This window comes from Vollenhovia emeryi, unplaced genomic scaffold (assembly GCF_000949405.1).
Source record: "Vollenhovia emeryi isolate VEMERY1.0 unplaced genomic scaffold, V.emery_V1.0 DF939137.1, whole genome shotgun sequence".
Classification (NCBI taxonomy): Eukaryota; Metazoa; Arthropoda; class Insecta; order Hymenoptera; family Formicidae; genus Vollenhovia; species Vollenhovia emeryi.
The window spans coordinates 2,528,219-2,555,438 of record NW_011967229.1 but is presented as its reverse complement, the minus strand read 5'-3'; the positions used below and the strand labels follow the sequence as shown (position 1 = coordinate 2,555,438).

General features: G+C 44.7%; 4 protein-coding genes across 4 annotated transcripts in view; 2 read left to right on the top strand and 2 right to left on the bottom strand.

Annotated features, from left to right (window-relative positions):
• The first annotated feature begins 476 nt into the window (after positions 1 to 476).
• LOC105567521 (U3 small nucleolar RNA-associated protein 14 homolog A) lies at positions 477 to 4,273 on the top strand. The gene is made up of 6 exons (XM_012022450.1): positions 477 to 707; positions 832 to 1,048; positions 1,480 to 1,800; positions 1,922 to 2,173; positions 2,463 to 3,524; positions 3,646 to 4,273. The coding sequence occupies exons 1-6, from the start codon at positions 598 to 600 to the stop codon at positions 4,138 to 4,140; spliced, it is 2,457 nt and encodes an 818-aa protein (XP_011877840.1). The 5' UTR covers positions 477 to 597; the 3' UTR covers positions 4,141 to 4,273.
• A 634-nt stretch (positions 4,274 to 4,907) lies between these two features.
• On the top strand, positions 4,908 to 18,623 carry LOC105567520 (S-adenosylmethionine decarboxylase proenzyme). The gene is made up of 6 exons (XM_012022449.1): positions 4,908 to 5,300; positions 8,724 to 8,810; positions 14,727 to 14,853; positions 17,163 to 17,265; positions 17,463 to 17,746; positions 18,222 to 18,623. Exons 1-6 carry the CDS (start codon positions 5,170 to 5,172, stop codon positions 18,525 to 18,527), a joined length of 1,038 nt encoding a protein of 345 aa, XP_011877839.1. The 5' UTR covers positions 4,908 to 5,169; the 3' UTR covers positions 18,528 to 18,623.
• Positions 18,624 to 22,331: 3,708 nt separating this feature from the next.
• Positions 22,332 to 23,904, bottom strand: LOC105567518. Its single transcript, XM_012022446.1, has 2 exons — positions 23,323 to 23,904; positions 22,332 to 22,946 (listed from the first exon to the last, which is right to left on the bottom strand). Exons 1-2 carry the CDS (start codon positions 23,648 to 23,650, stop codon positions 22,777 to 22,779), a joined length of 498 nt encoding a protein of 165 aa, XP_011877836.1. The 5' UTR covers positions 23,651 to 23,904; the 3' UTR covers positions 22,332 to 22,776.
• A 99-nt stretch (positions 23,905 to 24,003) lies between these two features.
• The window catches only part of LOC105567519 (probable actin-related protein 2/3 complex subunit 2), a 4,520-nt gene continuing 1,303 nt past the window's right edge, over positions 24,004 to 27,220 (bottom strand). The window contains exons 2-7 of the mRNA XM_012022448.1: positions 26,591 to 26,684; positions 26,414 to 26,513; positions 26,138 to 26,339; positions 25,845 to 26,065; positions 25,282 to 25,483; positions 24,004 to 24,908 (exon numbers count right to left, since the gene is read on the bottom strand). Of these exons, the coding sequence (XP_011877838.1) occupies positions 24,881 to 24,908; positions 25,282 to 25,483; positions 25,845 to 26,065; positions 26,138 to 26,339; positions 26,414 to 26,513; positions 26,591 to 26,684 (847 nt within the window). The 3' untranslated portion in view covers positions 24,004 to 24,880. The remainder of the gene's footprint in view (positions 24,909 to 25,281; positions 25,484 to 25,844; positions 26,066 to 26,137; positions 26,340 to 26,413; positions 26,514 to 26,590; positions 26,685 to 27,220) is intronic.

Genomic DNA, 27,220 nt, shown 5'->3' with positions numbered 1-27,220 from the left:
TGTGAACGTGACACGTGTACACGAATATCCGTGTATGTGACATATGTAAACGTGTAGTCGTGTATACTTCAATAGGGAAATATTTAGAGAATGTTGTGTGAATGAAATTATGTGACAAAATCTGGATAAAACTTGGAATGCTGGAATTATGCGTATACATATGTCGAACAACATATGCAGAAATAGAGATCTTTCATCAAATTTTGATAATTTGCAAATAATGCTTTTTTTATGGTCAAAACTTTTTTTAATAGAGGTTGCGCATACACGGACATTCGAATACACGTGTCACATACACGACTACACGTGTACACGTCTCACATACACGACTACACGTGTACACGTGTCACGGACACAGGTACACGTGAATAAAGGTACCGTGAATCCGTGTACACGGATCACGTGTACACGTGAATCTTAAAACACGTATCCAATCGTAAGCTCTAATTACTACGTTCGCCGCGCATGCGCAAAATGGCCCGAGTCGCAAACCGCGTGGCACGACTGGCACGCGCGATCGCCGTGGTACCTCGTGGGTTCGTGCCGGGGTCTCGCTTGTGTCGCGGATAAATAAGGAGGATTTATGCGGCCGCGAAGATGACGAGCGACACGGAAGAAGATGAGAATCTACGCGGTATCGACGTGGAAGTCTCCGAACACCACTCGAAGCTCGTCAAGGCTGTCGCGCAGCACGACAAAACACAGAGGTGAGAAACAAAAGGCGAGGTTACCGTAAGAATGCTGAAATCCCGATCTTCCTCCGTTTCGTTTTGTTAACTTTCGCGTTGTTCACTTGTCGCGTTTCCACTGTAACTTCTTTCTGCCGCGCAGGGTGAAGAAGGCGGAACGTAGCGAGCCCAGTCTCGAGGTATCGGAATACCATCTCGCGAAAAGCGGCGCGACGGACGAGGACGCGGTACGCGTGCGAGATCTGATCGAGTCGTTGGAACGAACGGGAGATCAGAGCAATACTGTTAAGAGGCTTCGATACATCCAGCAGAAGAACAAGGTTCTTTCGAAGCCGTTGGAGAAACCGGCGGCTGAAAGGGTAAATTGCATTAATGCGAGTTTAAGCTGACGGCTTGACTGAACTTGGTCATTGTTGCGGTTGCGTACTGTTTCAACTTTCTGCTTGTACTTTATACTCTTCGTTGAGGCAAGAATCGTTGCCCTTTTGTTGAGAAATCTACTAGCTTCTGACGTTGAATTCAATCGATTTCTGTAGCGATGTTTCACTTCGATGTCACTGAATCTTGAGTAAAAAAGCAAGAAATTATCTGATATTCAATTATTTAATGATTATAAAAAATTGCTACTTTTAAACTCGATTATTTGAATGTTGGTTTAGCTGGATATTTCCTATTCTTGTCCAGTTTATTAATTTGTGGCTATTTCCATTGTAAAATCTGCTAACAGAGTTATTTAGCATCTCAGGAGAAATAAAGGGAATAAACACTTAAGGGCCTGAATCTCTTCTAGATAAAAAGGACGATCGGTTATGACAAGGTTAAAGACGAGTTGAAAAGGTGGGAGAGTGTAGTAGCCAAGAACAGGACAGCGGAGCAACTGTCCTTCCCTCTGAAGCGTCTAACAGCGGTAAAGGATACTCGAGCTTCAAATATTCCTGAATTTCTCAGAGGCTTCAATACAAAGTCCGATTTGATGAAGAAGATTGACCAAGTGGATCCAACACCGCTGCTCCCCGCTGATAAGGAAGGGGAAAAGGATAATTTGTACAAGATGACGTTAGAAGAGGTGATCATGAGGAGAAAAGAAGCTGCCCGGCTCAGAGCCCAACAGGTATAGAAAAGTTATTATTCACAGTTACCGAGATTAAACTGCTAAAAAAATTACGCCTTAAACGAAGAGGATAAGAAATTGATTTGATGAAAACTTAGTTTTAATCTCTTTGCACTTTCAGTCGTACAAAGAAGCGAAGGCACATCGCCAGAGCAAGATAAAGAGCAAGAAGTTCCATCGGATCCAGCGGAAGAGTAAGATCAAACAGCAGTTGAAGGATTTCGAACAGTTGAAAGACAGTAATCCGCAGGAAGCCCTGGCAAAGTTGGAACAATTGGACAGGACCCGCGCTGAAGAGAGAATGTCGTTGAGGCATAAAAACACGGGTCAGTGGGCTAAGAATAAGCAGATCAGAGCCAAATATGACAAGGAAGTAAGTGGCTTAAAATCTGGATAAAGAAACATTTATTTTTTATAGAAATTATCCTAATGGCGATGTGTACCTTCAATGGCCTGAATCCCCTTTTATCGATAGAAATGTCCGTAAAATATTTTCCCGGCCAACAAAAATTCGCCGAAACCAATTTTAGTGACACTTTTAACGATAAAAGACCTGAGAGTATGGACCATTCTTTAAGAAATAACGAAATAACTATTATTTGAATATTAAAAATGTTAAATGATTAAGAACAACTAAATGTAACGAACGCTTTTTTTATTAGACGCGACAAGTTCTTGCTGAACAATTGGCTATTAGTAAAGAGTTGACACAAAAAGTCAGGCGAACGGACAGTGATGAAGAAGATGAAGAGGATGAGGAAGATGAAAATATGCAAGGCAGAGAGGATATGGAAGACGACACACTGTCAAACAACAAGGAAGGCAACGTAAAGACTGAATCTGAAATTGATGATTTTATTAAGCTCTGTCGGAATTACTACGATAAGAAGCAACAGACGGGAAAAGAGGAAGTCGGGAGAGATGAAGTTTCAGACGAGATCGTACCAGAAAAGGAAAACGAGACGTTGCGTCACGACGAAAAGAATAGTGCCTTGCAAGCGAATAGAAGTGATACGGAGAATAGCGTGTTACGCAGCGATAAGAAAGGCGGTAATTTGCAAGCAAGTGCAAGTGATACTGAAAGCTTGTCCTGCAGCAACAAGAAGAACAGTAGTTCATTAACAGATACGAATAATGTAAAAAGTAAAACTCGTAAAAGGAATAAGAAGAAAAAGAGTTCCCCGTCCGACCCAGTAGATGCCGCAGGCGAACATAATAATAAAAGATTAAAATCGCAAGACATAAGTGTTGAAGTGGAATCGTCTGATTCCAAGGGATCGAAAAAGAAAAAGTCAAAGCAGAATGTAAAGGGGCAAAACGTAAAGAAGAAGCGCAAGACCAACAATTTGGAGAGGCATGAAGAGGAGGATGAAGATTATTTACCAAACCTCGAGTTCGAAAACCCTAAACGGAAACCTATTTTGGATTCTCCCTTAGAGGAGACAACTTCCAGGGAGAATGCGCAGAAAGGTAGTGATCTGGCGAGCTCGAGGGCGATAACGAATGGTACGATACAAGAACCGGCTAGCATTGGCCACGAAGCGGAGATAGATCCGAGAAAATATGTCAACATAAAGCCCAAATACCTAAAGACGCAGCTGCCGGATGTGACTACGGGCGGGGACGAAGACAGCGAGCAGGAAGAAGAGAGTCACAGAATAATGAGCGAGGCATTCGCGGACGACGATGTTGTCGAGGAGTTCAGGAAGGAGGAGGAAGAGGAGGTACGTAATTTCAAATAAAAACTGTACTTATAAAAACGTTTACGCAACGTCGTCGCGTTGCGTTTCCACAAGGAATCCGCAAAAACTTGTTAATAACTTAATGCATGTAAAATTATTCTAGATGAAACAGTCGCAGCCGCAAGAAATTGACCAGAGTCTACCAGGCTGGGGAAGTTGGGGAGGGTCGAACATCAAGAAGAACAAGCGGACTCGTAAGAAGAGCCGATTTATACTGACTGTCCCGAAGGTAGCGCCGCGTAAGCCCGAAAACCAGGGAAAGGTCATCGTGTTCGAGCACGATAACGAAAAATTGAGGAAACACCTCGTCAAGGAGCTACCCTATCCGTTTACCAGAGTCAAGGACTTTGAAGCGAGCATCAGAGCTCCGATCAGCAGGACTTTTGTCCCGATGAACGCTCATTTGCGGCTCGTTCAACCGGCAGTGACGACCAAGCTTGGACAGGTGATCGAGCCAATGGATGAGAACGAGTTGGTGAAGAAGCAGCCGATGTTGAAGAAACCGCTAAAACGTGTCGCTGCAAAGGCTAATAAGAAGAAAAATACTTTTAAGAACAATAACAAGAAGAAACGTAAACGTAATGTACCAAATGTATGATAAAATCAATTTCATTGTTCTACAGTCGCGAGATACAAGATTATTTGGAGATTACTGGTTAATAAAGTAACTGTTAATTCGTTACTTATTCTCTGTATTGCTGAAAATATACCAAGAAAATTATGAGTAGCTATGCATTTGTATTAGAAAATATGTATTCACATGCGCGCACACGTGTGTTGTACCCATCCAGAATTGATTAATTCAATCGAAGTTAATTTAATGTCGATACTTTTGTTACGTTCGATCTAATCACAGTTATTTTTATTATTTCAATGTGCAGTTACGAATATTTCTACAAGATTTATATTGTCCTTCGGTCTTTTCTATGTCGAGTTCAAATTTAGTTAGAACTACGAATCGAAACTTTCAAATACGAATATCTTTTCTATTAAACTTCTAAACCGAGTGTTTTAAATATGAAAACGTTCTGCTATGCGGTCCGCAATTTATCCTGGTGTTATTTTGTGCACAAAAGCCAATAAAAATTGCAGGCGCGAAAACTACATTTGACTGTGTCGGTAAAGAAGATGCCTGAGGGATCCTGCATAATCGCGTTTATCAAGTGACGCAGTTACGTACCGTCTCGCGGCGCCCCCGTCGGCGGCCGGCGAGGCCAGTTCCGCCCGGCGCCGTCCGCGGCGCCACGCTGCGGAAGCGCGCGCAGCGGTTGGCTGGCGGTGGCGGCAGCGCCGGCGGTGGGGGCGACGGCGGTGGTGGTGGTGGCGGCGGCGCAGCATGCCTGGCAGCACCGGCGACCATCCGTCCGTCAATCAGTCAATCGGTGTGCCTCTGCTCGGTGTGGTTAGTGTGTCAGTCAGTCTACGAGCACGCGTCACCGGGAGTAGTAGCGCCTTGTGACTTACGCTCTTGTGTATTCGCATACTTGGACCGCGAGGTTCGGCAGCGGAGGCGATAAAGGCCGGACGAGGAGGCGAGAGGACGGCGTGAGTCTACGCGGACAATCGCGCGTGGCCACTCTTTTTGCGAGGGATCTCTCGGAGCGAGGACGACCGCGACGACGAGAGGATGGCGGACACCAAGGACGACTGCGCCGACAACGTGCAGTTCTTCGAGGGCGTCGAGAAGCTCCTCGAGGTCTGGTTCGCCAGCTCCAAGGGCCTCAAGCAGCATCAGGGTGATCTGCGGCAGATACCAAGGTAAGTGTGCACCGCCCGCCGGCGTCTCGCTGCTGCTCTGCTGCTTCTTCTTCTTCTTCTCCTCCCCTTCCCTCCCCCCGCGAGAACGGTGACAGTCGAAGCCGGCCAGGCCAGGACGGACGATGACGAGCCGCGCCGGCGTCGAACCGTTGAGAGTCGTGGGCTGGACTGATCGTTTTCGACTCGTCGATTTCGCACGCGCGTGCGAATCTCTCTCTCTCTCTCTCTCTCTCTCTCCTTCCGGACGGTTTTCCAAAAGCGGGCGCTAAATCGAGAGCACCGCTGTCGCGCCCGCCCGCGATTGACTCGCGAAAATGCGGTGCTTCCTGACAGGCGAGCGGCGACGAAGGTTATCGCGCACGAGCGTCGAGCGTTGTCGGATGAGGGTTTATTAAAAGCCGCCGAAAGTATCCCGTACGTTGTCGCCTGTGAACGCGCAAGACTTTTCAAGTAACGTAGGCGCGGGAACGCGCGGAAGTGTACTTGCCGCGAAGGGAGAAGACCCTCCCCGAGAAATTCGGAGCAAAATTCCCTGTTGAGGCCCGGGTTTTCGTCCGCTGGTCAATCGTTAACCAGAGATTAGGCGGCTCTCGGTCTCTTATCAGATAATGACATAGAAAAGGACGGAGAGCCGACCAACTTCTGGTTAACAACCAGAAAATGAGAAACCGGGCCCGGAGGCCCGCGTCCACGTTGCCGGAACTTGCTCCAAGTTCTGGTTTCTGGAGAAATGTGCGGCCAGTCAACTTGCGGAGTAGCTGGCTCCACATTTCTCGTAGCTGCAACTTGGACCAAGTTCTAGCATCGTGGACGCAGGCCTTAAGAGACAGACTTCTAATTGATAGGCGTCATCTTGGAGCGAAATCTGTCGAGCGGGAAAATCGCTGTAACCGAGCGGTAACCGTCGCGATAGGAGATTCGCGATTGAATTTCGACGCGGAAAACCTGCTGTCTCGTATTAGGAGCCTGCAGCATTGCAGGAGACTTCACTGTCGAGGGCGTCCAGCTGTAAAATGGCTGCATGCACGTCTTCCCCTCGCTCTCTAAGGGAACTAACGTTAGGAATTAACTCTCCTCGGGGTTCCCTCGAAATCGCACGAGTTGACGAGTACACCCGGAGTACCCGAGAAACACGTCCGCGAGCGACGAGAGGAGAGATTCGCGCGACGGAGAGACAGTCATCAGCGGGTGATTTTCCCCCCTAGACCTCGGTATCGTCGGGCTTATCAGACGGCACCGATAAGTCTCCCGATGCGTTCGCGCATCGATCTCGTCCGCCCGACGACCCAGCGTCTTGCCCGCGCGAAAAATCTGAATAAAATCGATCTGGAATCCCGAGCGATTAGCGACGAGAACGGGCGATTCGCACGCAACCTGCGTCCACAATTCGACCGCGTCGGGGACAGTTACGTAACCGATTGACAGCGCGGCGCCGATCCGCGGCGATCGGCGGTTGTTTACGCGCAACGTCAGAGTGTCATTGAACCGGGGCCGAGGTGCGCGCCTACGGGCGAAACCGGCGGTGTGCCGACCACTGTTTATTTTTGCATATCGCGGCGACAATAAATTTAGAAGCCTACCCGCCGCGCCGCGCCGGCCGATGAGGAAGCGGGAGCGCGACGCCCGCGGAATGCTCATCTCCGTTGACACGCGAGATCGCGTAATCGTTGAACCCCTCGTGGAGCACCGAGCTCTCCCCGGCAGCTCGATCGACGGGGACGGAACTGTTCTCCCCCGAGGGGTAAACCGCTCAGGGCATTGCGGTGTACAGATTTCGGGCATTGCTGGGCATTACTAGGCATTTTTGGGCATTGGTATACAAGATTTTGGCCAGCGGTTTCCCCCCTCGGTTCTCCCTGTCGGGTCGAGAGACGAAGCGTGTCAACCTCGAGATCGAGATAATCCACGAAACGTCAAATAAACGTGTCCCGCGGAAAGCACGTCTGACCTCACGTCGCAAGAATTTTGCCGCGACGGGCGCAACGCGAAAGATAGAGCCTCTCGCGTAAATGTACGTACGGAGAATCGTTCTTACGTGGATCCTTTGGCCCCCGTGTTCTGAACCCTCTTTTGTCAGTAAAAGCGCCTCTAAAAGTGGCCAATAAGGCCCGGTTTCATCAAGCGTCGCTTAACTTTAATGTTAATTCAATTCACGTTTGTTTCTTTCCAATGGGATAGCCTGAAAAAGACAGAGAACGAATTAAGCTGAGCTTAAAGTTAAGCGACGCTGGTGACACCAGGCTTAAGCCTTCTGATTGGCCACAAGCCATGTTTAGAGGCGCTTTTATCGATAAAAGAGGAGTCGGAATATGGGCCGTTGATTTCAACGATTTGTTTGATTTTACGCATAGAAACTGCGCTGTACAACCATTAATTAACAAACTTCGTCATCGAATCTCGTACATTGCTCGTCAAGATCGAGCTCGCTACAAATTGGTATTGTTTGAAAAAATAATTTGTGATACTAAAAGTACGAGAAGTTTATCCAACTTGCCGACTAGCGTGTACACGGAGATAACCGAGGGGGAAACCGTTGACTGAAATCTTGTACACGAATGCCCACTAATGCCCCAGTGGACATTGCTTTATCTTATTATCTTAATTTATCTCAATGCCCCAGCATCACTTAATGTCCAAACTAATGCCCAAAAGTGCCTGATAATGCGTTGCAATGCCCAGTAATGCCGTAAATCTGTACACAATACCTTTAGCGGTTTCCCCCTCGGAGAGAACGTTCTTTTAAAATCTTTTACCCTGAAAATCGTGTATTAGTCATAGAACAACCGTTTCATAGAATTTTATGAGTTTTGACAATTTTACTACACATCTTACTAATGAAAATCGGTAAAACTACAAAAATGTAGAGCTTGTAGTCGACCAGACTAGCAAAATTCATAATAAAATTTCACAAATGTATAGAAACTACGTGATTTTCAGGTAAATTTGAAGAGAAAATTCTCACCGTGTAGTCACAAGGTTTGTCGAATGTTTAAAAAACGTGTGTGAAATTTCCGGTGTAACAAGATTAAATAAAAACGAGTAAAATTACAAAAATGCAGAGCTTGTAGTCGACCAGATTGGCAAAATTACTAGTGAAATGTACAGTAAAATTTCGCAAACTTACAAAAATGACTACGTGATTTTCAGGTAAATTTTGAAAGAAAATTCTCTCCGTGTGGTTTCAAAGTTTGTCAAATGTTTGAATAAACGTATGTTAAATTTTCCGGTGTAACACGAATAAAGGAAGACACAGATAAACTTTTGTATCTTATGCCTTATTCTAAGAGTGTTCTAACATAACGCGTTTACGATTTCTTGAAATTTTTAATGGCGCGCGTGTACTCTTATGGCAATGTCGATTTATTTTCACCAAACGATTGATATGTCGCGCGCTAACCGAGTCAATCGCTATTGTTTTTGCAGACAAAAATGGGAATCGTTGCTGAAGATAGTCCGCTGCGAGATCATCAGTTTTTGCCGTAACGATCAAGTGGACGCCTATGTCCTGAGGTAAGTAATTTCGTTGACCAGAAAGACCTTTTCACACCGCAGCTTATATAGTCATTTTTGGAAAAACTCACCAGAAAAAACCTCTTCCCGACCTTACCTATTCATGGTTTTATTTTTGCTGAAAGTGTTTCCATAACTACACTCTAAGAAATATGGATGTGAATTTTCACCAAGTGCTGATGTCAATCGGCAATACAGAGAATTGGTAGCTAAACATGTGTTCGACATATTGTAGTTGCAATGTCAAAGAAATAACGTCTCGGGAGACGCGTTAAGACAAATTTTAAGTGCTGTAAAATTTAGCAGACAATGCAAGCTCGACATCCCATAGTGACAATGTGAGTTCAAACATTCTTTCAATGTATAAATATTTACTAGGAATACATAATTAGTGATACACTTCACTATTTTTTGACTGGTTTCAACAGATATGAATTAGCCGAATTTGCCGTTTGGTTTCTTTTCAATGTGGATTAACATTTTTTAGGTTTCAATCGTTCTAATGTACACGAAACACAAATGTTTCCTCTTCCATCTGACTAAATACAGACTAAATACAGACAAAAATGTCAATTGCCCTCGAATTGAGAACGATTTGAATTTTGGTAGGCGATATTAGGTGCCTGTACCCTACATTTTTCTTTCCGTGCGCCAGTGAGTGAAATATTTACTACAATAGAGAGAATATTTGACCTCGTGGCAGTTTGTCACTCCAAAAATTTTTGAAGAGTAGTATATACATTCATTCTAAGCGAACAATAGGGCATCCTCCTTCAGTAAGCTCGAGCTGCTATCGCAAATTTCCGCTTTTACGTCCGACCGATTCAAGTGTAGGATTACTGATTAGGAACGATAAAAAAAGGTACAAACGTCCCGATTCGCGATATTTACTGAAAGATGTGCAGCTCAAAGTGTGGCAATTTGTAGTTTCGAAGATTAGATTTTGTTAATCTACTTCGATATTATCTACTAAGAAATAGTTGGGCGTCTTCTCGATTGCGATGTACTCAGAAGCCGATGTGTGTCGGTCTAAACTGCTTAGCTCGATAAAACTCGGATTGTATCACTGGAAAACAAAAGCCGTCGTATCTCTTATCTATGATATATCAATTTGAATTGAAAGTCCGGTCGCGAGGATAAGTTTGTTCGCTTTGACTGTAAAACTGCGACCCCTACGGTTTTAGATTCGCGAGAGGGTTTTGCACCGAAACTTCATGTTATTTCGCTTCTGCGAAACATGAAATACTTGAACATTTTGGGGAGGACACTTGATTACATAAACGAGTATTTCCCGAATGTAAAGTTCGCGTGTCGGAACGTGAGCGTGAAGTTAGAAAAAAAATTAAGCGCGCAATATTTCGCGCGCTTAAAGTTTCGACGAAAAAAAAAGACACGAAAATGAACCTAATTCTACGGGAAATTAACTCCGATTCCGCGTTGACTCGACGAGGTGCTCGCAGGATACGCTTCTCTCGGTCTCTCGCGGTAAAAATACGACGTTATCCGTAAAAACTATTTCAACCCCATCGTCGTTTTAATTTAGCGCAGCGCGTACGATAATTCCACGTCGGGATAAACGTGTCCGGCACGTCGCCTCGCTCGGTCTGCTAAAACTGCGCTGTTAAATCCGCGCCGGAGTAAAACGACGTAATCCTCATCAGACGGACGCGGGGGCTAATTGTCGGGCTGCGTAGTAGACGAGAAGTGGAGCGCGGGTGCTCGGGGGTTGCCAGTAACGGCGCAATTTTTCGTGACGTGCGTAGAAAGCCGAGAGCGGGTTGGTGCTCCGAGGGGCGTTCCGAGGAGAGTGAGAGCGAGAGCGAGAGGGAGAGAGGGGGGGGGGGAGAGGGCACTCAGCCGCCCGTGTACCGGTGTGGTACAATCGATATATCGAATTGTTTTGATGGAGAAGAGGTGCACCGTCCGGCCCGGCCCGGCCCGGCCGGCCACGACGCGACGCGACGCGACGCGACGCGGGGTGGAACGGGGCGGGTTGGGACGGCACGGGATGCGACGTGCCCCGGTTCCAGAATATTTGAGGGTGCGCGAGTCGACCCAGTGCCGCGCCGCTGATCCGCCGCCCCTATAAATAAATATGGTCAAGGTGACACTTTCGCGCGTTTTAACCCTCCGCGCGCGCGGGCCGCCCTCTTCCAGTCGAATATCGCAATCGGGTGCGGGCGAGTCTCCCAGAATTTTTCTGCCCGTTAAATGGTGCGCTGGCGGAAACGATGTCGGGCGATCAGTCGCCTTGGAAAGGGACGCTTACCTAAAAGCAAGGCTATCGCATGTACAAAATGTGGTGCAAAGGAGCAATACAAAGGCACAAAGATTCCCCGTTATGAGTTCTTTCCCTTTTAAGGAAAGAAATTTACAACTTCAACTCGAAAGACATGAAATTTGACCCGCTAGACACACTGACCCTTTTCAGAGTGATCGTTTTCAAGGCGACCCTTTTTTCGCAAAAATAAGATCTGTAAATAGACCCTTTTCTATTCCGGCTTTTACATCATGACCGCCAGTTTGGAAATTCCCCGTTATGAGTTTTTTCCTTTTAAGGAAGGGAATTTGCCGCGTTAAAGCGGCACCGACTCGCTTTCTTTTCCTTTTGTGACTCTGCGACAGATCGATATCTTACAGCTAAATGACGAGAGATCAGTTTCTCGCAAAATCCAAAGCATCCGCGCGTTCACGCAACTGCCCTGAAAATAAATTTGTTATTTAATATTTGTTACTACTGAAATTATTTACTTAAAGTTAACATTTTTACTCGACGTCTGTTAAATTGAGAGAAACTTAACTTTGCCGTCGAAACATTGAGAACGAAATTGTACAAAGATCCTCGAAGGAACGTTCATTAATTAAAACAGTAGTCTAGCTCGCAGTTTCTTGCATTCAGAAGGAAATTGTTTCACATATCAGTGCATTATAACTGTGAATCAGTGAATATTCACTGTTTTCAGTGATAATCCACCGATTGCCATGTAGAGAGTACGCACGACCAACGAAATTATACCTGAGACACGAACGTTTCTTCATATTCCTGAGGACGTGTGTAAACGTGTGTACATCCCAGATTCTTTCGCGGTGCTCGTCGCCTCAAGCTCTTGCCACCTTCAGGAAAATACCTGAAATGAATTAATACATTTAGCATGACGTACAATTTAGTTTGTTTTTAAAACGAAACCATTGACTTCTTCTCCATTTGTGGGAATTTAATCTCTAGATTAGATACAAGCTCCAAGATCTATTTTAATTTTGCAATAAATCGTGATTATTGGTCTTATCAAATTATCGGTTGTTTCCGAGGGGGAAACCGCTGAGGGCATTGTGGTGTACAGATTTGCGGCATTCCTGGGCATTTTTGGGGCATTATAAAAATAAAATAAGATAATAAGATAAAGTAATGCCCACTGGGCATTAGTGGACGTTAGTGTACAAGATTTTGGTCAGCGGTTTCCCCCTCGGTTGTTTCCATTACAATTGTTACATTGTTTTTATTTCTTTGAACATCAAGAATTATTTGACGCCAGTACACGACTAACAATAATTAAGCTTTCAATCGACCATAACTGGTAACGTGATTTTAACACAGAAAATTTATCCCGAAAAATATTACCTCGGCCAGGGTTTGAACCTGAACATGTATCGAATATCGAAACCCTGGCTGAGGTAATATTTTTCGCAATAGATTTTCTGTGTTAAAAACACGTTGCCAGTTATGGCCGATTGAAAGCTTAATTTTCATTTCTTTTACTTTCGTTATGTTATTATCATATAATTATCGTGACCGATTTTTTTCCTCTAACGCTCTCGCGTTTGTTTTTATAAGCTTTGCCGACAGACTGTTTCTGTTAATAAAGAAGTGAATAACATATTAGCGCGTTGAATTTGAAACGCACGTCATTCGCATGGTTTGAAATCCAATTATGTTATCGTGCGCAGAATCTTTTCTCTACCGGAAAATCAGTGGAATTTTTCTCACATCCGCGTAACATTACGTTGCAATGCTCGATGTTCTGTTATCGACTTTAAATATACGTCCATCGCGTTTTTATTTAGACGCTCATACGGAGCTTGCGCCTGCATTATCGCTCTCGTTGTCTTCGCGGAGAATCTTAGGGTCAACGTCTATCGCCGATAACCTTTAACGATCTATTTTTAAATTAAATTTTTACAGAAAGCTTTCCGGCTTTCACCCGGCCGTTCGTTACGGCGGATGTGAAAGTAACAAAGCTGCAAATGTTTATGCCAACGAACGAGTTTGCGTTCGAGTCACGTCTAACTTGAAATAATCGCGACGATCTTTTTAAGTAGAAAAGGAAAAATATGTACAGACGAGAACTTTGAGATCTAATAAGTAAAATTGATTTTGCTAATAAAATTATCGGTATGTTAATCCATAAATTTTCTGTATTAAAACACTGGCCGGTTAATGTCGACTAAAAAAGCTTGATTATTGTAAAATAAATAAAATTGTTCCGATGAGGGACACGAGATGGAAAGTTTCAAATTCGTTCTCGTGCTGATACATTAGTGCAAGTTGCATATTTCCGTCGTATCTCGAGTCGTTAACAAATGAGGAACGTGCGGAGAATTCAGTGAACGTTATCGCGGTAAAAGTAACTTCTTTTTTTCGTTTATCCAGCCGCTAGTGCCATGCAATCGAGAAAAAGCTACAATTATCGCTAATGAATGAATTATCGGGCGACGATGTGTCGGCGTGAACGAACGTTGACGCAACGGCGCGGAGGTCCACGTGCAGAGGTTTTCCCCTCGGGAGGCACATGGACACTTTGCAGATTTGCGGGAATTGTCATCGCGCAACGACGCCTTCCGCCTAATAGCGATGCACAGCTCGAAAATAGCAACGTCAGCAGACGCCAAGCAAATATCTTTTAATAACCTTCATTCTTCGCTGACCTTCGCTCGTGTGGTGCGAGTTCGCTCTTAAATAACGTCATAATTATCTGCCGCAATTAGCGGAGCAAAGCAATTAAAGTGGAAAGAAAACAAAAAAAAAAGGCGAACAAGTGTGCGTCACCCTCTTGTTAATCTCAAACGTGCGTGCTGTTATCTCCGTTTGGTGGCCGCCGAGATCTCCAATATCACATGCAGCTGTGCGAGTCCTTCGCGAGGAAAAATCGGTTTGCGAGCCGTTAGACCATCGCAACGACGTACATCGTCGGTTAGACGAGTCTTAAAAGAATGCACGGTTAAATCCGAGGGGTAAACCGCTGGCCAAAATCATGTACTCCGTTTAAAAAACGAGAACAAATTAACCGAGGGGGAAAACCGCTGACCAAAATGTTGTACTCCAATGCCTGCTAATGTCCAGTGGGCATTATTTTCTCTTATTTATTTTGTTTCGTGTTATTTCACCTCGTTTTATATTATCTCATATTATTTTATCTTTATAATACTCCAGCAAGGCCTAATGCCCAAACTGATGCCCAGTAATGCCTAGTAATGCCCACTGGGCATTAGTGGGCATTGGTGTACAACATTTTTTTGGTCAGCGGTTTTCCCCCTCGGGTTTACCCCTCGGTTAAATTGTTCTCGTTTTTTACACGGATTTCACTTTATTTTATTTAAACGAGCTTCCTGCTCTCATCGGGTTGAAGATCATCTATTGATCTTTTTAACCCTGGATCCGCTATTTATTCCTCTTCCTCCGTCCTCTCTCTCCCCGTGTGAGACTTTTCAGAGTTGTCGCTTAACGATTTTTACACCCGTCTCGGAAAAAAACGCGCTATTTATATATTAAATAATGTTACGAAATGTCGCGTGGATGTTACGGGCGCGTTTTATTACACGAGCACGGGCCGTCTCGGGGAAATGCGCTCAAGATTAATAAAAATTCGCGTCGCTTCGGCGAAACAGCAACAATCATGCGATTATTTGTCATGTTCGCAGCGAGAGCAGCATGTTTGTGTACAAACGCAGACTCATACTGAAGACCTGCGGCACCACCACGCCTCTGCAGTGCTTGCAGCCGCTTCTGGAGCTCGTTGAGAAGTACACTGGCTTCGACGACGTTGAGGTAAATGTTATATCACGATTAGAGGAAAGTCCTCTGTTACGAGATAGACTTCTAATATGAGATAGCAGGTTTTCAACATCAAATTTTTATCACGAATCTTTACTCACGATCTAACAGACAATTTTCCACTAAACAGATTTCACTCCAAGGGCAATAAATTCACGACGAAACCAATAGACGATGCCAATTAATGTAGCGAAAACCCTGCTGTCTCATAATAAGGGACTCCTCTATTTAGCGATCAGCAGCGCGGTGCATTTAAAAGATAAAATTTACGACACACACACACACACACAATTCGTCGTCGCGTGTTTAACGGCGCGATATCGCGAGGAGAATTTAAGCGACAGAGACGAAAGGTATTAGACAATTGAAATCGTTCTCACTCTTGTTCTCCCGTGGTAGAGTTAGCTTGATATTTTTCTTCCACGGAAATGTCACCTGAAAATTTAAAGAGGATAGATATGCGTATTTGCGCAAACTGAGGCAATATTGCGTTATGGTGTAAAATTAGATCTTACATCGTGCAGGATCTCTAAAGACAGAACTGCAAGATCTCTGGAAGAAATATTAGTAATAATAACAAGTAGCAAGTAATTTGTGAGAAATATTATTGGGCACTTGAATAAGTTCTCGCTGTTTCCCGACAGATTGTGTTATCTTAGTTTTTTGCATCAGGCAACGCTACAGCCAACTTCATCGTGAAGCCCCGTAACAACGTAGTTTTCCTTAGCGTTAAACATGTCGAATTTGGTGCCCATAAAAAGAGAGAATTTGCGGGGAATTTTACTGCACTACTTTAAAAAAAAATCTGCAGCCGAAGCACATAGAATTCTTGCGGAGACTCACGGCGACCGTGCTCTGTCGGAAGCAACACGCAGAGATTGGTTTAGACGATTCAGAAATAATGATTTTGATGTTGAAGGTAAAGAACGCTCTGGCGCGTCGAAAAAGTTTCAAGACGAAGAATTGGAGGCACTACTCGACGAAGACCCGTGTCAGACGCAAGCTGAACTTGCAGAATCATTAGGAGTTGATCGCCAAACGGTTTCCAAACGTTTGAAAGCATTGGGAATGATTCAAAAGTTTTTCCACGAAAAACAAACAGCGAGAACTTATTCAAGTCCCTAATAGCAAACATTGGCGAATATATTTATGAATATATAACATTTTTTTAATCGGTATATTTCGTATACCAAAAACAAGCATAGATTTTACACGCGGAAAACACATTCCTTGAAATATCTTTCGACATCGAGGTCTCGTATCAAATTTCGTTCTACAAAGATTTATAAATATCGATAGATTAGTTTGCAAACATTTTATTAAAAAAAAGAAGAACTGTCGCGTCCGACTTCCGTCGGGCACGTGTCCGTTTGGCGGATTGAACGCAGGCGACCGCGATAAGGGGATCGGGCGCTCCTTTTCTCCCGACGCGTAGCGTCGCGCCGCGTCGTTCGGTCTCTGGAGGAGTGCTTAGCTATATAACTTGACCTAGTGCGCGCGGATAAGAAACGCGGGCTCTATATGTGTCCCTCCGCCACGCGCGAAACGCGTCTCTCTGCCGCCTCCTTGGTTTATTGATCTCACCTATCTCGCCGCGACATACCTGGCCTCTCCCTCGCTGTCCGAAACGCGTGTCCGCCCGCCAGCGTTAACCAGCCGCGCGCCGCGGATCTTCCTTCCCTCCGCTAACGTGCCCTTTTTTCCTCCCCTCGTTCGTTCGCGAGCGGACGAGCCTCTTTTCTCTCACGTCTGTCGCACGTCCCCGAGGCACGGCTCTGCGCGAAGATCGGCACTGTTGAAATTCGAACACGCGACTTACTTCGGTCCGATTCCACCCCACCCCACCACCGAGTCGCCGCGGAGGGCGCGAGATTTGAATCGCGGATTTAGATCGACCCACTTGCCATCGAGATATTCCGCCGACTTTTTACGTAATTCCCTCTTGTTTTTTCGAGATCGTCGTGTGCTCCAATTATTGCCTAGTTATCGCCGGGAGCGATAACCGAAATAAAAACGTATAATTGCAGATATTTTTAAGTATTCCTCGGCGTGATTAGCGTTAATGAGGCGGTGGTAACTATAGTATTGTAATCGTAGCGCAGTAAAAATAATGACAAGAGTCGCGAGCATAAAACAATATGTATCGAATCTGCGCGCTATTTATCTGTTATTGCTATAATTGTCTTTTTTTATTATTTTTGTCGCCGTGTATCATCGTCGCTATTGTTATCGTTTACGATGAAGTCTTTGAAGTATCTGAAGTGAATAAATATGAGATTCTTACGTTTATGTCGCACTTTCAGAACGTCTTTTACTCCCGGAAGAATTACAAGAAACCGGAGATCCAGATTTCGCCGCACCAGACGTTCGAGGAGGAGGTCGCTCTGCTGGATTCCCTCTTTCCTGGTAATTATCAGGCGCACAAACCTGCATTTTTATCATACGACAAGGGAAAAAGAGACGAGGAGGTGGCAGGAAAGTAAATTGGAATTGAGCACGCTAGGACAGAATGAGTTGACTCCACCAATTCGAATCAGTTGTCCCTTGTGTATTTTTTTTTTCTTTCGAAGCCCACGTCACCGCAGCTCTATCTCTGATTTCAGATGGCGAAGCTTACTGCATGGGCTCGCCAGAGACAGATTGCTGGTATCTCTACACTCTGATTCGCGACAAGCCATTGCAGGATCCACCGGAACCGGATCAGACCCTGGAAATACTCATGACACAGTTAGACCCGGACGTGATGTCAATCTTCACCAGGGACGTCTGCTCGTCCGCCGACGAGGCGACGGTCAAGTCGGGGATCGACAAAATTATTCCCACTATGATCATAGATGATTTTCTGTTCGAGCCGTGCGGATACTCTATGAATGGGATATCTAAAAATGTAAGTCGCGAACGTTGAGAACGTCGACTTTAAGCAAATATTTAGCCGTAACGTTGGAGGACAAAAATTTCGTACTGTAGTTGCGTAACTTGTAAATGTTTGAAATAATATATCACAGGAAACATATTTCACAAATAACACGTGTGTACAATTTTAATGATGGAATCAATGTCAATATTGAGATTATTTACGTATCACCAAACATAAGCTTGCGTTTGGAAGAATTGAGTGGAAGAATGCGTGTACATATACTTGACTCGTGAAATAATATGTGAAGTATTTCATTTCATTTTATCTCTTGTAAATATTTTAGATATAATTACGACTCTCCTGGTGCCTACTTGCAACCAGAAAAACAATGTCACTCTTTCCTTCTAACGTTGCAATCCGATATAACCGAATAATGAGGGTGGGGAGGAGTCTTAATCTACGATGCACTGCGATATTTACCTTTTTCTTCTTTTTTTTTCTTCAGGGCAGCTACATGACGATCCACATCACGCCTGAGCCCGAGTTCTCATACGTGTCGTTCGAGAGCAACATCTCGGAGACGTCATACGACGAGATAATCCGCCGCGTGCTGAACACCTTCAAGCCGGGCAAGTTCGTCGTGACGATCTTCGCCAACAAGCAGTCCGCGGCGGCCAATTGTCCCCGCGAGCTCGAGACGCGGACCGACTATCTGAATCGCTCCGGCAACTGGTTGCGCACCGACGTGCAGTACTGTCGTTTCCCAGACTACGATTTGACCTGCGCTTTCTTCTCGCGCTTCCCGAGCTGAGGGTTCAAGGACGCTTCATTCGTCTCGCAACCCGGGACCAATGAAGCGCGCACCATCCCCGTTCCTCCCTGCCTCCCTCCCCGTGATCGCCATCGCGACGGCGCGATGACGATCCCGAAGAGCGGAGACAGAGAGCAACGCTCCACCCCCCCGCAGTCACCCGCTCTCCAGGGTTGTGACGTAGCCAGCACTATCCCGAAGAACGTAATCGGAGCAGACATCACGGTTCGCTCGGCGTCGTTGCCGCAACTCACGATGAAGATCCCGCGATCCAAGGTCTACCGCAAGACGTCTCTCAAGAGTCCGTTTCTCAAGTGCGAGGTCGACGCCGGGGCCGACGGTAACGGCGTTGTGCGTTACATGAGCGTCGCCGCGGAGAAGAAGCAAAAGAGGAAGAGCCTCGCGAGCAGAGACGCCGACGTCGATGCGAGATGCGAGAAGTGGAGTCCGCGGTGGGGTCCGGAGGACATCCACATCACGTGTAATCCCCTGTCGACGCCCTATCCATACTCGACGCCGGCGGCGACCACCACGACGACGACCACCACCACCGTCACCACCACCACCACCAGTAACAAGACGACGGCGCCGACGACGGTAGAGAGCGACGAGGAGCCCAAGAGCCGCAGCTGCGGCAGCTTTCTACCGATACTTGCTCTGATCCCGCACTCGGTCATCAGCTTCCAGTATCTTAGCCCGAAGATGAAGTTCTCGTGGTGGCGGAATAAGATCTCGTGAAGACACGCGTAGACGCCCACCGTCGTCGCCGTCGACGTTGTGCGTCGCGACGCCACCTCGACCTGTTTATGAGATGGCATGCCTCTCTTACCTCGTAGTGAGCTCTGTCTCTCTCTCTCTTTCTCTCTCCTCTCCCCCTATCTCTTATACACACATATATATTTCTCTCTTTCTCTCTCTCTCTCTCTCTCTCTCTCTCTCTCTCTCTATTTCTATGTATCTCGCTTCCGGCCAGTCTTCATTAATTAAAGGAATCCCAAAAGTATCGTTATCTCGCAGAGCCACCCATATTGACAGCTGACGCATTGGAATACGCGAATTAGTTGCTAGTTACGAAATTCCCATTGTCGGAAAGATTATATACCTCGTTATATAACGTGAACGCAACGAATGGAACGCACTGGAATGCGTGACATTTTCGCGATAGTCCTCTTACGAGTTTCCGCGCGTAGTCACGAGGTTTGGTTCCGCGAAATGTTTCTAGCAATTTTGATGTAAAAAGGTGCGACCGTTCGAGATCCAAGACCTAACAGTCTAGGATTAGGCGGGATTCGCGAACTAAGGAACCAAACTGACTCTCTGCGGATATAATACTGTAACTTTTGTAACAACAATCTCATAGTTCTTTCGACTCGCCGAAGAAAAGTGTACGGTGCTTGTTACATGTGCACGCGGCGTTTTTCACACGTCGTCGGATCCTCTAGTCGATCAAAGTTCCTCCCTCGTACGCGTTGCGCTCTTAACTTGTGTTTTTTTTTCTTTCGAAAATCTCGGGGAGAAGTACCCAGTCCCCGCGTAGTCTCCGCAACACTCTAGGAGATATCTGAGCAGGCCGGAATTCAAATTCCGTGCCATTTCAGACGGACAAGCAGTCGTGCTTAACGATACAAGTTTTCGGTCTTTTTACATTCGCGCTCATTCTTTCTGTTTTTCTTCTCGTCGAAAATGTAGAGCTATTCCAAGATCCTAGAGTATTTAAGTGAGACGCAAAAAAATTGTCTGTAACCCAAAAAAATCTAACGATCGTAGAACCTAAGGATCCACAGTTCCTAGAATCTAACACCTAATGATCCAAAGACCTTAGAATCTAAGTTACGCAAAGATCCTAGAACGTAAGGATTCAGAGATTCGTAAAATTTAAGGAGACACTTTAACGTTGTTAGAGCGTAAAGATCCAGACTATTTCGCGAGGATGCGAGATCCAAAGCATAAAGTCGAGCATTCTCGAAGATTCTAGAATGTAAGGATTCAAAAGAGACATTATAAAATCTAAGCGTCTAACGATCGGACATAATATATCCCCCGATTTAATTGGAGTTCCCTCTGGCGAATGTCCTTAATTATAGGCGAGCGCCGTTACGGGCAATCGTAATTGTCGAGACATTTAAAGAAAACAGGGAGGAATATGTCGAGAAAGCTTTACGTTACGCAAGATTAAAATATAACGGAGAGAAGAAGAAATAGTTGGATACGTCTCGACGACCGATCTCTAAATTTCTCTGTCGAGAGAGGTCGATCGAGCCACGCTGGAAGTAAAAGAAAAAAAAGAAAAGACATTTGTCGTCTATTTTGTTACATTGTACGCGCCGTCATCGCGACGTCGCGCGAGTATCTACGCGAGCGGAGGGCGACGAGGTCGATCTTGTCGGCGATCGTCCACGTGGCCGTGGTCAGGAACGGTTGTGCAAGCGGTTGTGTCGATTACGTCTGTCTACCGAGATGGTGAGACCGCAAACGCGAGAGATCCAAGTGATCACCGGGCGACGAGCGTCGCCGTGGAACGACATCAAACATATTTTTTATCGCTCTTTTTTGCGTTTCCATTTTTTCCCCCCGTTTTACGTTGGTCGGCGTAGCGACCTCGGGACGAGAGAAGACGACGAGTCGCGCGCGAGACAGTTTGTTTCGCTCGCGGCTGAGTCGTTCCGACCGTTGGTCGCACGCTGGATCGACCCGCAAATCCGACAGACTCGTTTCTCGCTATAATTTTTCTTAATTTACGATCTTGGTTCCTTTTTTTTTATTTCCTTTTTTTACCGAATTGTACAACAGAGTGATACGTTACTGTTGCTGCGACGATGAGATCGAAGTTATCATTCGCGGAGCAACAATTTCGTCTCCTGTATGCTTTCCGAGTTTAATAAATCATTTTCTTAAACATGCATCTTCTGTTGTGTTTCTTCATTTTATCAAGTTTCCTTTTTTTCCCCCCACCCGCTTTTACCTTAGATTTATTTAAAGACACGCTCGTGCAATTTCCGTTCACTTATTTTCTACTTATTTCTGTTTTAAAGATCATACCGTTGGATTAGATTGGAAATATTTTTCTCGATTTACATCGCACGTTCGCCGATTTACACGGAAAAGAAAATATTGCAAACAGTCACAAAATCAGGGTGAGATATTTTCTTAAAACGTTATACATTGCAAATCTTTTTTACGAACATTTGACTCCCTGTTATTTTCCACGATATATTTTATATTGTAGAAGATAACAGGGAGTCAAATGTATTATCATTATACTGATAACGATTTTTCGTCCCCTCCCCCCTATTGTCATTAGATTCAACGACTTCTATTAAATAGATGAGTAAGATCAATCGATGTGCGATAATAAGATAAGCGGTTAACGAGAGAGTACAAATAATTAATCGATATAAAGAATTTAATCGATAGCGATGTCGATAGCATAGAAAAAAAGAAATGAAATACGCTGTAACACATCGTGGAGTGTTACTTTCAGAAGCATTACTATTCGTTGCTAATAGATCACTGTTGCATGCTAAAGTAAATAAATTTTTGTGTAAAATATATCTATATGAAATAAAGATTATATTTAGTCAATGAAAGTGTCACGCACACTTTATTGCTCGTCGCGAGCCTGGCCTTATCTCCTCCAAGTTTCCAACTCTCTCGACTGTTTAAACTTTTCCTCGTGCCAAAGTAATCATTTATGACCTAAAAAAAGAGTCGTTCCTCGCTGATGAAGTAAACTGAAATGTTCACGTCGGAATAAAATGGTAAACCAAGTGGTAAACTTACGGCGGCTGCTGTGAAAGTCTTAAATATCAGAGAACTCGGATGGAAATATTTTGTTGAAAGTATTATGAAATCAAAACGAATCATAATTTTCCTTATAAAATTCAATGCAATGCTGTGAAAGAAGAAAAGTTAAAATGTACTGTTGTAAAGTAATAAAAAAAAATTATAAAATTCACAAAATTTTTACTGAAACAATGATAAAATGATAATGAAACAGGGTGACTTGCGAGAGATTTTCAAATATACTTGAGCACGAAATTTCACTATTTTCAATAAGACATTTCCATCAGGAGAGATACGTTTTATTTATATTCACTTTCATACATCTTGTTCTTCTCTTGCTCTGTTCCCTTGACATCCCTAAAATAATTAATATGCGACTAATATGCGAAAATTATGGCAGCGTACACTCAAGAGGAATTCGTTTCAACCCTCTCGCACAGGACATCGAGGGGACAAACCGCCGTCGTTAGATCGTGATATTCGACTCCACGTGCTCGTGTTGACTGATACGCACACGCATCCCACCGAGCAAGGCGTTAAATCTGGACTGAAAGCCCCTCCGCTGTGCCATTTCCGCGCACTCCTTCGCTAACGCGGACGTGTCCCCCTTGTACTCGTTTCGAATTCTGTCCAGAGCTGCGATGCGAAGAGCGAGTTTAGCTTCCAGTATTCTAAGACGTCTTCTCAGAAGTTACATCGAGATGAAAAAGAAAGGGTGGCATATCGTTGCAGAGTATAGAAACTTGTCTTGGCGCAAAGAGCTTCATAAGCAAATACCTTCCCTCTCATCTGCACAGGAGTCTTCATAGAACGTGGGCCAAATAATCGAATAACTTTTTCCCCCCATAGAAGTGACATATCTCTTCTGTCCTTTTCGTATTTTCGTCATTTTATATAACGAATTTTAAGACATTTATTCCGTTCACATGCCTTCCTTCCTTTCCCATTGATCAACTAAATCACATCGAATGTTCGTAGCTATGAATCTCCAAAACGGTGGTTGCGTCGTTACCTTTCTGCAGATCCATCTCGTCCATCTCTGTGTTGCTGATCTTCGAGAGCTCGTTCCGGAAGCTCTTGGTGATCCTCTTGCGAATGTAGTCCGCCTCGATCTCCTGCTTCGTTCGGGGCACGCGGAAGCGGATGCAACAGCACAACCCGACGACGATGCTCAGCAGTGCGGAGAGAACAATGCCGGCGAGCTGCCAGATGCGAAAGCCCGGTAACGCCTCGTTCTCCAGCCACTGCTGCACCATGTCCTCCACGTCGGCCTTCGTCGAGGCTTCGTTCGACGCGCTGGAAAACACGGACGAGAAGGTCGGTAGCGTCGTCTCCTCCATCACGATCCGAGCGTTCAATTTCCGACGGTATCCCAAATGAGATTTCAGATAGCTCGGTGTCCGATGTATCCCTCCTGCTCGAAACGTCGGGTCCTATTCCCGAGAAAATAGGATTTTCGAGAGCCTGCAATCTCCGGTTCTAATTAATTAGCTGCGTGATAGAGGGCTTTAATCGTTCCGTCGGCCTTATCGACGCACATTCGATCCTCGGCAGGAGACTTCTGACTGCCGGGAAAGTACACAGCAGTATCGGAGACCTGGGTGTGGTTCCTTAATTGAACGTGTTCCGACACTCCCTATTTCACGCCGCTTACTGATTACAGATCAATACTACAGGTACGGGAGTACTTTTGTGGATTGTTAATGTTGTTTTTATTATCTCTCACAATAATCGGATGTATAGTCATTAAGTAGACGATAAAAATATCGAAAAAGGGAACAATTGCGCTATTCAACAGTACTTGTCCGCCCGACAATTCGTTCATCGAGCCGTAAATGCAATGCCAAAAGTAAAATTGCAAGTAATCACTATCTTTCCCTCGGTGAGTTTTCTTTTTCTATGTCAGTTACTTCTGGCGATTTCGAATAACGTTGCCCCAAAACACTTTCCGACGAGACTCAATAGAGAATTTCAACATATTTTAACGTTCTCTCGAGGATACTTGATGATTTTATCTGAGGGATATCATCGCTAAACTGTATTCGATGTACTCGTGAAAGCGCCAGACGTAGAATGTCGTAACGTATAATAAATTGTTTCAAGTAACAACCAGTGTAATATGCAATCGAATTCAAACCTCTCGAAGCGAAGTACTGTATACGAACCCTAGGTCACTGTAAAAATCGGTAAAACGTTTTTGCAACGAGCGATGGCTTTCGTAGTAGCAGTAACTGTCAACTAACGGTACACGAATGCAACTCCGATTATCCTTTACCGGATAAACGGGGCGTGATCGCGTTGATCCGACGCAAAACCGATTTTCCTTTTTTTTATCCTCTCCCTTATTCATTTAGCACGGCACTACGTCTTTCCGAAATATAGGGTACTGTTCGAGAAACAGGTTGAAACTCAAAGGTCCGAAGCACTTAACTCGCCGATGGCGGGCGAGTTGAAGGATGTGCTTTTGCGGGGACTCTCACTCGCAGGATGTTCCCAAACGCACCAGTCGCGCAATAATCCTTCGCCCTCCTCTTTTGAAAAGTGTTAATACTTTCGCTCCTACGGCACGTTCATTCTTTCCTGATGAATGTTCGTCCCCTGAAGAGAATTACATGTTTAAGTAAATGCAGTAAATCTTCGACTGTAGAACATTGCAATAGAGATATGCCTTAAAAGAACATATTTAATCCTAAATTTGCAAGAATTTTGAAGACTAATATGCGAGGCAATTAGTAGCGCCAATAAGAATTGCGTAGACATAAAAAAATATTGATTAATATAAAGAAATTCTAAATAAATATAATCGTATGATCAACTACATAAATATATCAACTGTAATAAGTACAAATATTTAATCGTACAATCACATATTGTGACATTTAATTATTAATAAATATTTGAATCAGTCAAGATCAACTTGCCATTCTCGTCGCAAACTTAATCTATAATGTTTTGCGAGTAAGAAACCTACGTGATAGTCTTCTTCTCGGTGCTTTTGGATTGAGATCTCGCTCTGTTCAGCACTTTGAGGAAGTCTGTTGTCTTGGTGCGCATTCTCGAGTGAATATAAACTTTACTGCACTTAATATGATAGTGCAGATAATTCCTAAACATGTGTATCAGGTCGATGGTGTTGTCGCGAGCCTCCCGATTGGTATGACGTGGAAACAGTACTGTAAAAGTATAAAATAAATGCGAACTCAAGAATAAAATTATACGATAATCTTGTACGTTTAGCATTAAAATATTTCGACACAGCAGGAAGAGTTACGCAAATACGCGTCAATAATAATGACTAAAACTCTCCCGTAGTCTTCAATAAGTCCTCAAAATTTCAGAATTCGCTGACAAAGTGGCATATAAATCTTGTATTATTACATCCTGAAATCTAGAAACTTTTAACTTGTAATAAAAAAATTGTATGTCGGTCTCTTTTAATTTTTGTTAAGTATCAACGGAAGGATGCTCGTCCCGACGTTCGCGTCGACGAGCAATTTGACAAGCGCGAGGAGTGAACGTGAAAGTTTTCTTCACCGAACGTGATGTAGCCGATGCACTCTCCGACCGCCGCCTCGGAGTCCTGCAACTCCAACGGCGGCTCACGGTGATTGAACAGGACTTGCGGGGCGGTGTGGCTCGCGCGCCTACCCTCTTTCAGTTCTTGAAGGAACAACTTGCCGATGACCATATCGTCTTCGTCCTTGAATATTGTACTGAACACTACTGTGACTCTGTCGCTCTTAGCCTCCACGTACCTTGGCGAGAATTAACGGAGCGGTTAATAAAAATCGCAATTGGTATCGTACGCACATGTAAATATGCCTTACATCGTTTCCTCATCCCGATATTTAATTACAGCTCTCTTCTGCACTGGCCTGCCCGGAGAATCGCAGTACTCCTCCTGGAAGTCAAAGTATTTCTCGAAGACACTGGCGAAGCAATGCCTCTTCAACAGGGCAACTTTCCTTACTAGCGCCTCCCAATCCTCTGGTAACTTCTCTAGATCTATGAGAACCGATACGTTGTAGCCTGCAACGATTCGAGGCAGTTAATTACTTTCGTTCACGAGCGCGACGGCCGCGAGATGATTAAAGGGAACTAACCGCTCTCCGGTGCGATAAGATGAGACCCGTACTCTCGTTTGAGCAATTCGTCTGCGCCATGCTCTTGCAACTGTTTATAAAATTTGAGCAAGATACTAATCTGCAAAAGAAAGCGAATGTTAGAGAATTGTTGAGCGTTGCGTCGGGAGAAAAACGTTTGCGAGAACGTGGACTCACTCTAAGTTTCGACTTGTCTCCGCTGAGGTTCGAAATATGAAACAACACCCCGTCGAAGTCCGCTATGACCACATCTGTCGACTCCTGCTTGTGTCTACGAGCAAAAGACATATCGCTGATGGAAAATACATCACGGGACTATCTGACAAGATTTTACTACTGCGACGAATATAGACGGCTCTAGAAATATGCTAGACGTAAGGTTTTGCGATTTAAAAAAAACATGATGCGAAGCAAAGCGCGAAGAAACAATTGGAAGAGCCGACGGGAGAAAAAATGGAGCGAAAACCTCTGCTTTTGGCGAAGCCACTTGAATAGACGAGATTTCACAAGTAAAATCTAGATAAGCTAACGACGAGTCAAGAAGGCCTGGCCTACAATGAGTCATTAGTCGGAACTGTGTGTTGATCCTTTTCCTTCTTGGGTGGAAGAAAAAGGACCGACACACGGTTCCGACTTCTGACCAACGACTCATTGTAGACTGATAGCGAAGCCGACAGAGAAAGATTTGGCTCCACGGGCGATCCCGGGGCGGACGAGGTCCCGGGCCTGACGGCAGGCAAAATCGGAGGAACAAGGGAGAACGAGAGAGAGAGAGAGAGAGAGAGAGAGAGAGAGAGAGAGAGAGAG